Source organism: Pygocentrus nattereri, chromosome 19 (genome assembly GCF_015220715.1).
Source record: "Pygocentrus nattereri isolate fPygNat1 chromosome 19, fPygNat1.pri, whole genome shotgun sequence".
Classification (NCBI taxonomy): Eukaryota; Metazoa; Chordata; class Actinopteri; order Characiformes; family Serrasalmidae; genus Pygocentrus; species Pygocentrus nattereri.
The window spans coordinates 4,546,628-4,557,488 of NC_051229.1; the positions used below are offsets into that span (position 1 = coordinate 4,546,628).

The 10,861-nt window shown below is 39.2% G+C and overlaps 1 protein-coding gene across 2 annotated transcripts in view; it reads left to right on the forward strand.

Annotated features, from left to right (window-relative positions):
* Nucleotides 1-6,394: 6,394 nt before the first annotated feature.
* The window catches only part of nsun4 (NOP2/Sun RNA methyltransferase 4), a 7,182-nt gene continuing 2,715 nt past the window's right edge, over nt 6,395-10,861 (forward strand). Inside the window, exons 1-3 of one of the 2 annotated variants that reach the window (XM_017722625.2) lie at nt 6,395-6,517; nt 7,858-8,186; nt 9,185-9,339. In XM_017722625.2, the coding sequence (XP_017578114.2) occupies nt 6,422-6,517; nt 7,858-8,186; nt 9,185-9,339 (580 nt within the window). In that variant the 5' untranslated portion in view covers nt 6,395-6,421. The other variant, XM_017722626.2, reaches the window with a different exon arrangement.

Genomic DNA, 10,861 nt, shown 5'->3' on the forward strand with positions numbered 1-10,861 from the left:
AAATTTAACATATTGGTAAATCATAAAATATGGCTTGTACACAAGTTTAGCCATGCTTTGTTTTACTCTCCATCCCCCCCTCAGAAAGATGTTCAATTTAGCAAATAATTTACCATACACGCTCACCGGCCACTTTATTAGGTTCAGCTGCTTGTTAACACAGATAGTTAATCAGCCAATCACACGGCTGCAACTCAGTGGATTTAGGCCTGTAGAGGTGGTCAAGACGACTTGCTGAAGTGCAGACCGAGCATCAGAACGGGGAAGAAAGGGGATTTAAGGGACTTTGAACGTGGCGTGGTTGTTGGTGCCAGACGGGCTGGTCTGAGTGTTTCAGAAACTGCTGATCTGCTGGGATTTTCACACACAACCATCTCTAGGGTTCACAGAGAACGGTCCGAAAAAGAGGAAATATCCAGTGAGCGGTCAGTTGTGTGGATGAAGACACCTTGTTGATGTGAGAGGTCAGAGGAGAACGGGCAGACTGGTTCCAGATGATAGAAAGGCAACAGGAACTCAAATAACCAACCAGAATCTCTGAGGAACGTTTCCAACACCTTGTTGAAAGTGTGGCACGAAGAATTAAGCCAGGTCTGAAGGCAAAAGGTGGTCCAGCCTTTTACTAGCATATAATAGTAAATAGTAAATAATAAAGTGGCCGGTGAGTGTAATTGCTGCCTGTAGAGGACATGAAAACATGACATGATAATTTGCCTGGCTTTGTAATTCAGACTTTGGCACGAGACCGTGTACCGTTTGTAGTGTAGGTTGGTATTCAGCGAAGCTATTTTTAAAGGCGTATGTTCTGTGTTGCCCCACTTCTCAGCCAATGCGGCTCAGCACTTTATTAGCTGTGCTGTACTTTAAAAAACCTTTACAGCATCACCGGTTTTAAGATGGAAATCCTGCAGATTTTATCAACACTTCTGCATAACTCAATGGCTGAGATTCAGAGTGGGTTTGGTGTGAAATGGTTCAGACGTCTTTACAGTGGTGGTGATGGGAACCAGACGTCGCCATGACTACAACACAGATATAGACACTTTATTTACCATCCAGAACCACCAGAGAACCTACACGAGTCTTCTGGGTGTTTATATGGGAAGTTGATGGTAAAATGATATCTGGCCATTTTGCCTCTCATACTTTGCCCCTGCATGCATTTAAATAATGTTTTAGGCCTAAACTTTTGCAACACTATATCTCAGTTTCTCTGACGCCAGACGCGCATTGATGACCATTTCATGTAAGAAGCTTCTGTGAGGGAACTTTTTGAGGTGGACGTCTCCCATTACCACCACTGTGGGGAAAAATCAGCTCCTCTTCAAATAGGGCCCAAATCCATCTCTTAAACGTTCATATTCTCCATGAACAGTGCACTGATTGTGTGTGTGTGTGTGTGTGTGTGTGTGTGTGTGTGTGGTTTTTTTTTATTTTTTTGGAAAGACATTCTTGTCTTTGATTGCACCCAGTTAGAATCAGCTTCTTCGGGCGTTATAGAAAGCCAGCCAGTCAAAACTCGAGTTGAGATGGCGGGTCTTTGCTGCTGTATTGAACCTTCTTCCACCGTGAAGGCTGGACAGTCAGAAATCACTCCAGCGGTTTAAAACAAAAATCAGTGCAGTGGTGAGATGGCACCAGATGCTCTTGTTAAACACTTGCTGGAATGTTTTAGTGCTGCCACCCAGTGGGAGTTCAGTGTTATGACATGGAGATCTGGGGGGGGGGGTGTCCTCAGTGTCCTTAGGGAGAGCTTGATGGTTTGATGACTGGCTTCAATCACAGAGTAAGTCATGAAATATCAAGTACGAATATAAAAATAACTGCAATTAACAATTTAATTGTTTTGATATTCATTTGTATGTAATTAACTATTACAGTACACCAGTGGTGTCCAAACTTAATAATAATAATTATATATATAATTTTTTTTTTTTTTTTAAAAGAGGGCCAGATCTTACTGTCTCCCTCGACCTGAGGGCCAAATTATCCACAAATGATTTAAAATGTTAAGCTTCAAAATATCTGAGCCTCCGGTGACCTACTGCGTTTCCTATCGCTGTAAACGTGCAGAAAAAGACGCACGAGGCTTCTTTCGTTGTTGGATCGCTCGGAGCAAACTGCATTGCTAAATGCTTATAACAAATGAATTGGTTAAGAGTGACAATATTCCACGTTCTAAGTTATTAAGCATATTTCTATTTAAATGTGTGCTTGCTCAAAAATTATAATTTATGGGACAAATTAAACAAATCATACATTTCTGGTTGTGTTAGATGTGCTTAACGTATCAAATAAATGCAGGTGACCTCCTGTAATATTAAAAATAAGGTGTGGCTACGACTTAGTAAGGTGTGGGAACGAGATCCTATGTGTGGAAATGAGTCAAATCTATCTAAATGATCTAATTTCCACATAGGATCTCGTTACCATGCCTTACGAAGTCGTGGCCACCACTTAATTATCTAACTTCCATGCATAGGATCCTGTTCCTATGCCTTACTAAGTCATGGCCACCACTTAATTATTTTGTTCCCCTTCCCTTACTAGATATGTCATGGCCACAACTTAGTCAGGCGTGGGACTGAGATCCTAATGCATCGCCATGACTTTTTAAGGTATGATCTTGTTCCCATGCCTTAGTATTTGTATTTATATGGGATGTCACCAGCAGGGCTCCGTACTGAATTGCTGGATTTGAGTCAGTCATGGACTGGAGGTTAGGGAACCAGCCCCGTGACCGGAAGGTCGCCGGTTCGATCCCCAGAGCTGACAGTCCATGACTGAGGTGTCCTTGAGCAAGACACCTAACCCCCAACTGCTCCCCGGGAGCTGTGGATAGGGCTGCCCACCGCTCCGGGCAAGTGTGCTCACTGCCCCCTAGTGTGTGTGTGCTCACTAGTGTGTATGTGTTGCTTCACTTAATGGATGGGTTAAATGCAGAGATGAAATTTCCCTGTTGAGGGACTAATAAGGGTCACTTGATCTTAATTTCCTCTGTTGAGAAGTTGCTGTGAGACTCGGAGCTGCAGCTGCTTTAGTTTCTCTCCTGAATGTTTTATAATGTTCATGCTGTGTTTTCTATCTATTGATATTCATTACAGTCGTTTGAAATATGAGGCACACGCAGTTCTGAGTGTTGAGTTTGAGTCTGGACTAAATGTCGGTCAGTAAATGAAGCTGCACGTCTAGTCAGAGTAATTGTACTGCACTGCCACCATCAGGTGAAGGGAAGAACTGCAGCGTACCAGCTGGCCAGTCATTTATAGCACACTCTGCATACAGCAGGCTGGGTTTGGCCCCGGGGCCGAACTTTGGATGTCCCTGCGGTTCAAGCTTGAAGTGGCCAAACTGGCTGATTAGCTTAGATTCCCAGCTGTTGACATTCAGTAGCTCCCAACCAAAGACAGGAATGGCTCAAATGAATGAACGGCACTCACAATTGCTGCCCCTTAAAGTTACCAAACATCATGTGGGCCGGCCAGCTTGACTAATCGTGATCAGGGGCCGGATTCATGAACGTGTCTTAAGAAAATCTTAAATGTGTGCGTTTTCTTTTCTTACCTTTTGTTCTTAAGAAAAAGAGAAACGAGAAATTGTTTTTCTTCAAACACCTTCTGAAGAATTCTTTTTCTTAATATTTTCAAAAATACCACATCTTAGAATTGCTAGTCTTAAGAATTAGTTTTGTTCTTAAATGTTTTCTTAACCTTACGACATCCTCACATTTGCCGTAGGCTGCAAGAGCTGATGAGGTCGGCGTCTGAAGTCCTCTGCTGATCCTCATCCTCATCCCTCACCCCACAATTACCAGTTTTACCAAAGAGGACGTTTTTCCTGTGGGGTGTTTCTTCCTCCATCACCTCTAGTTCTTGTTTGCTCAGTTTTTCTAAAAGCTTGGTTTGAACTTTTTCCTCCGTTTTGCTCCTCTGAGTGGATTAAACTAAACAGAAATAAGTTAATTAAGTTTCAAAATGTATCTCGCGTCATTTATGGTATGTGCTAAAATGCTACGTAGCCTACATAAGAAAGCAATGGCTATTTTCTTTTAAATCGTATGAATTAAAATGATCTTAAGTAGATATTTGAGAACCTCTTAAGGTTCTGTGTTGTTTATTTTGAGAATTGCATTTAAGAACATTCTTATAAACTTCTTAGTGTTTGTCTTAAGAGCCTTTGCAAGTTTTTTTTTGGCAAGAAAGCTTTTGTGAATCCGGCTCCAGGTGATTATGTAATAGTTGTGACAGGCAAATTCAGTTGCCAGTGGGTCTATAATAAAACCATTGCACGCTCAAAAATAGAGGTGCTAAACTGTCACTGGGGTGGTTCCCCTCAAGGCTCCATCTCAGTGCCTTCAGTCAGGGAGCATAACTGAACCATAATCCACTGAAATGATCTGTTCTAAGCTGTACTGACTCCACACACCCCGCCTCGCCTCGCCTCCAGGCTTTTATTCTACTGCTCTGTTTTAAAACATTCGGTTATGAAAAGGAACAAATACCAACTTTTCACCTGGAGGAACTGATTTAAGCTTCACAGTCAGACCTTAAACCCACTGCTGGAGGTTTGAGGGAACATTTACACTGTTTGTGCCTTGATGACTGAAATATACCTACACAGAACCTGCATTTCTAACAGCGTACTTAATGATTAGTTGGAGAAAAAACATTGTGTAAACTTGTTTTAATGTCCATACATATTTATTCACGACAACATGTAGCTAAAGTGATGATGTACTTTAGTGTGGTTAAATATAGACTTAATGACTGGAATCTGTGGAGTGTTGAGCTGAGGACTTTGTGTGCAACCTGAAAGCACAAAGAAATGATCTATTATCAAAAACAAGTGTAAGAGCTCTGTGCCAGTGAAATCTTGAATATCTAAGACTCCGTTTACACCTGAGAATAATATGCATTGATCGGCCCAATCATAAGTGGACAGCATTATTTACAGGTTCCAGTCACTCTAGCCATGTTTACATGCAGCCTAATAATCCATTAATTATTCAACTAATAGCTCCATCGGAATAGAATACGTCCATGTAAACACCTCAGTCGGAATAGTCTAGTCCGATTGAGGCCATTTGGAATACTGTTTCTATCCGATTGAACGAGGTGCGTAATCCTGTAAATGATCCGTTAAATAGAAGAATAATATCCGTGTAAACGCCTGTATCCGATTACATTCCCTATCGGAAAGTTTAAGTCCGTTCTGCATGTGCGTCACGTCACAGTGAGAGTTTATACCGTTCAACACGGCGGAGCAGAAACTGGTCTGCAGAGGAGACGAAGTTCATGCTCTGATCTTTAAAAGACGGCGGCGGGACGGATGTCCAGCTTATGCGTCTCAGAGCACGACGTCTTCCTCTCGGCCTTCTTTAATAAGGACGTGTGAAGGACGTTTTCCTGAGTCTGACGTCATTTTAAAGCAGTTAAAAACACAATCACTGCTCACTGCTGCTCATCTCACTCTGACTGGACTCACGTGATGCTGGTTGTCATGGTAACGTTTACTCTAAGTGGTTCTCCGCGTTCTCAAGATTGAAAACAAACTTTCTACCGTCTCTTCTCTCCCCTCCAGAACAGCTTTAACAGTCATACTTCGCCGCCAGGCTCCCCCAATGTGCTCGTTTCCTTTCCCAAAACCACGTTTTACTTCACTTTAAAAAGTTTCACTTACAGGAAGAAGATTTGTTTCGTTTGATTTTTAAAACATTTTTTTTATTTTTAATCAGTCATGCACGGGGTTAAATGTACAGTTCTTAAGTTACATCTTGGAAGAATAAAACATGCAAATTTATTCAAATAAAAGGACAATGCATATATAAAAAAGCAAAATAAAATACAATTAATTTTAATTTAATATATAAATAAAAAATAAATAAGTTACTGGCTTATAAAGTCATAAATGGGTATCGTCTGTGTTACTTAATAATTTTATATAACTGAAATGTGTTTGTTTCATTTTTTTTTTTGTGTGCGCACAAAAACGTTTTAAGGCATATTGTCACATTCAGAGATGCCGCGACATATTAAAAGTCCTCTTTACCACCCAGGTTTACTGAGTTCGGAGAGGTTTTCTATGTGCTAGAGATTATATACTTATTTATTCGCTTTATATATATTTTTATTTATATATTTGTGTTTATTTTGACCATTTGACAATTTTTAGAAGCACTTATAATACATTTTTAATCAGTAAAAAATAAAAATAAAAGCCAAGAACACCCGAGAGACTTCGGGGCAGTATTTCAGCAGCTGGGGCAGTTATTGTAGCTGGAGTCATTTCTCTAGTTATTTATCAGTTTATTAGTTTGGGGCAGAATTTGTCTGTTAACTTGTTTACATAAACGCAAAGTGGAACCCGCAGCGCCGGGTTCTGAGTCGCGGGGACTTTTACAGGTGCTACACATCACAGAAACATGATGGCAGCGAAGATCAGCCCGAGATTTCTCATAAATGAAATAAGAGGCTCGGTTTGTTTCGTCCAGCGGCGGCATCGCGTGAAAACTAAATGGGTAAATAACTCTTATAAAGGTCTAAAGACTTGAAACCTAATAGGTGTTTCGACTGTTCACAGCGCTGAGCTGCGAACTCGAGGCGTGGGCTGTGTTCCAAATAGCACCCGCTCCCTCTTCCCTACACTGTAGTGCGCTAAAGTAGGGAACGAAATCAAAGTGGAGCGCCACCACTCTGACAGAAATGGCATAATTCAGTGTTTGAGAGAGTGAAACGGTGAGTCAGAATTGTTTGGTGTGAAATGGTTGATTGTAGACATTGTGGATGGAGACTTAATGTTCAAATACCGTTGCTATGTTGAAATATTAAAATATTTCAGCACAATAATTAAACGTAATAATGTTTCATTATAATAAATAATAGCATGTTTTAAGCTGAATGAGAATAATTTTGAGTTTCCGTTTGGTTATTTATGCAAGGCGGCTATGTGTTTTTTTTTTTTTTTTTTTTTGTGCAATAAACATTGGATAGCCATATCATCCATCCGCCTTTAAATGAAGTATCTTTAAATGTCTTTTAAAAGCGTTTTAATTCATGCGCATATGCTTATTAGGGAATTAATTATGCTTATATTAGGGATTTTTTTAAATTAGCCAATAATGAATATTGCATAGTCTGTACTATATAGATCATAATTCCTATCAATAATTAATAGTAGATATTGAACAGTTCATAGTAGCTACTGAATAATAAATAGTAGCTGCTGAATAATTGATCTGATACGCCTGTGGTTCAGGTTGTTGATAATAAAATAATAAACACTCGTGTATTTTATGTTTTACTTTGTCATTGTTTTGTAAATTCCGTAAGCCCACAGTTTTGCGGTGTGTAATAGTGTCCAATCACCCAATCCATTTTTCCCACCTCAAACAGCTTATGTTTTTTTTATTATTTAATAATACCTTATTATTTAACGTGGAAAGTATGAGAGAGTTCAGATTCCTAATTGTCATCAATGCAGCACTCACTCTGCAGGACAGTAGGTCTCTGGTGACCGCAGTGCTTGAGTATATCGCTGCTGCAGGAGGAAAACCTCGTATCTCCACTTTAGTCGTTTTTCAGTTTTTCACAGAATTCGAAAGTACCTGTTGCCTTTTACATTGTGTGTAAATTTCATGATGAATGGACCAGAAGAAACGTCCCAAAACGAGTTGGAAAAAATTCTGGTTCCATTGACTTGCATTCAAAGTGGAGTAAGTTTTTCCCTTCTCCTGTAAAGTTACCGTTTTGGAGATACGAGGTTTTCTTCCGACAGCAGCGATATATTCTCTAGCGGATTTAGACGTGATGACATGATCCTGTGTTGTGTATATACTTTGTCCTCTTGTTATGTTAACAGGCTGGCAGCAGACCTAAAGTGCCCGCCACTGACCTCGCCCTGCAGCACTTTGATGCAACGTACGGCCTGCAGTTGGGAGACCTGTGGCCTTCCGTTCGTATTGGAATGCTGTCAGAGAAAAAGTACGGAGCTTTACTGAACAACTTCGCATCCGATTCTGACATCGTATCGAGCTTTCACTCCCAAGGGTGCAGAGACTTCATCAGCGCAGCGCGCTCCACAGAGTCACAGGACCCTGAGCTCCATGATCACACTGCAGCTCCACTCAGCTCAAATATCCAGTGTTTCGTTTTTCCGAGGGGAGACGTTTCCCGATTCAAGCCTGCTAGGTAAGAATCAGAGCGGTGCTGCCAGACTGGGCGGGTTTCAGTTGATTTGTATATCGGTTATTATATGAAATAGTTATAAAGATGCTGTCTGATGCCTGAGATATTGATTGGAATAGTGTGTGTGTGTGTGTGTGTGTGTGTGTGTGTGTATATGTATGACATACCTTTTGATGTGGCCTTTTTTTTATAATAGTAATCTGGCAACCCTAAATCAGAGGGGGTAAATTAGCCTAAAACTCAAGCATGGTTTGATGTGAAACTTTATGAATCAGATCCTGTCTTATGACCGGTGTCTCTTCATCATGGTGCTGTAAGGAACCAAATGTCTGAAGCATTTCATGCCTCTAAAAAGCTCCTATACAGAAAGTTGTTACGTGACATATTTATGAATACGCAGCCTGATGCCTGACAAACTGTTTTTATTAGTTTTGGCCTAAAATGTCTTTTTAATATACACACAGACTATTTTTCACAGATTTTCCACTATTTTCCCATCATCAACATTCCATATAAGCTCAGAAGACACATGTAGGTTCACTGGTGGTTCTGGATGGTAAATAAAATGGCTATATTTTTGTTGTGGACTGGCGACCTGTCCAGGGTGTATCCTGCCTTTCGCCCGAAGACTGCTGGGATAGGCTCCAGCACCCCCCGCGACCCTGATGGAGAAGCGGCTTAGAAAACGGATGGATGGATGGATATTTGTGTTGTAGCCTTGGCGACCCCTGGTGGCACCACCACCAAAGTCTTTCCAATCAACCATTTGGCACCAAACCACTCTGAATGTTTCTGTTTACGTCTCGCTGAATTATGCAGAAATTCCCCTTTAAGTTATGAAGGACAAAGAACTCCAGTGGACCTTGCATCCGGTATCGTTCAGGTCATGAACTGACCTCTAAACGTGTCTATTCCTTTTATTTTGGGTCATTTTGGTGGAAAAGCCGCTGACTAACCTTGTTCACGCTACAGTTGGATGATGTGTCTTTCTTTCCTCGCAGGCCAGACAGCAATGGATTACTAAGTTATTACCTGCTTGATGCAGCGTCTGTCCTGCCTGCTCTGGCGCTGGATGTCCAGCCAGGTCACTCAGTACTGGACCTCTGTGCTGGTCCTGGAGGGAAGACCCTCGCTCTCCTGCAGGCTCAGGCCGTCCGTATGTAAACTGATGTTTGCTTTCTCTCTTAATGTGGCGGCTCTGAAGTCTGATTGGCTGGAAAATGTTCAGAGCCATTGTAAAACCCTCAATAAACCCACATAGGACTGCTCGGATTAGTTGAATTGGCTAATGCGCCGCTGGGCAGGTCATGAAATAACCAGTGCCTGTTGTTGCTCAGCAGCCTCAGCCAACTGTTAATGAGCAGCATTGCTTGGAGGATGAATCGAATGATTATTAATGTTGCCTTAAACTCTAAACGGCTGAAGGTGGTGCCCACAGCTCAGGCTTCCAACTACAGAACTAGCAGAATTTTCTCATAGAGGTTCTAATTTCTAAACAATTCTTAGAAATTGCTGTCAGTAATTTATACTAATTTATATTGCTTTAATTAATTATCGAATATACTGTACAATTTTGAGTAATTGCTAAATAATTCATAGTAATTGCTGTCAATGTGTTAGTTGAATTATAGTATGTACTGTACAATTTACAGTAGTTGCTAAATAATTCATAATAATTGCTGTTAATAATTTACTGTATAAATCATATTGTACTGTATAAATCATTGCTGTCAATAATTAATAGTAGATATTGAACAGTTCATAGTAGCTACTCAATAATTCATAGTAATTGCTGTCAATAATTTGTTAGCTGAATTAGTTATAGCATGTATTGTACAATTTATAGTAGTTAGTAAATAATTCATAGTAATTACTATCAGTACTTTATATTGGTTGAATTAATTATAGTACATACAATACAATTCTAAGTAGTTACTAAATAATTCATAATTGCTGTTAATAATTTATAATAGCTACTAAATAATTCATAGTAATTGCTGTCAATAATTTGTTAGTTGAATTATATGTACTGTACAATTTATAGTAGTTACTAAATAATTCATAATTACTGTTACTAATTTATAGTAGTTACTGGATAATTCATTGTAGATAATGAATAATATATAATATGTACTGTATAAATTATAATTGCTGCCAATAATTAATAGTAGATATTGAATAGTTCATAATAGCTACTAAATAATTTGTAGTAATTGCTGTCAATAATTTGTTAGTTGAATTAGTTATAGCATGTATTGTGCAATTTAGTTACTAAATAATTCATAGCAGTTGCTGTCAATAATTTGTAGTAGTTACTGAATAATTCATAGTAATTGCTATCAGTAATTTATATTGGTTGACTTAATTATAGTATATACTGTACAGTTCTTTAGTAGTTACTAAATAGTTCATAAATGCTGATAATAATTTATAGTAGCTATTAAATAATTAGTTGTAATTGCTGTCAATAATTTGCTGAATTAGTTATAGTATGTATTGTACAATTTGTATTAGTTACTAAACAATTTATAATTGCTGTCAGTAATTTACAGTAGTTACTGAATTATTCATTGTAGATCATGAATATTGCATAGTCTGTACTATATAGATCATAATTGCTATCAATAATTAATAGTAGATATTGAACAGTTCATAGTAGCTACTGAATAATACATAGT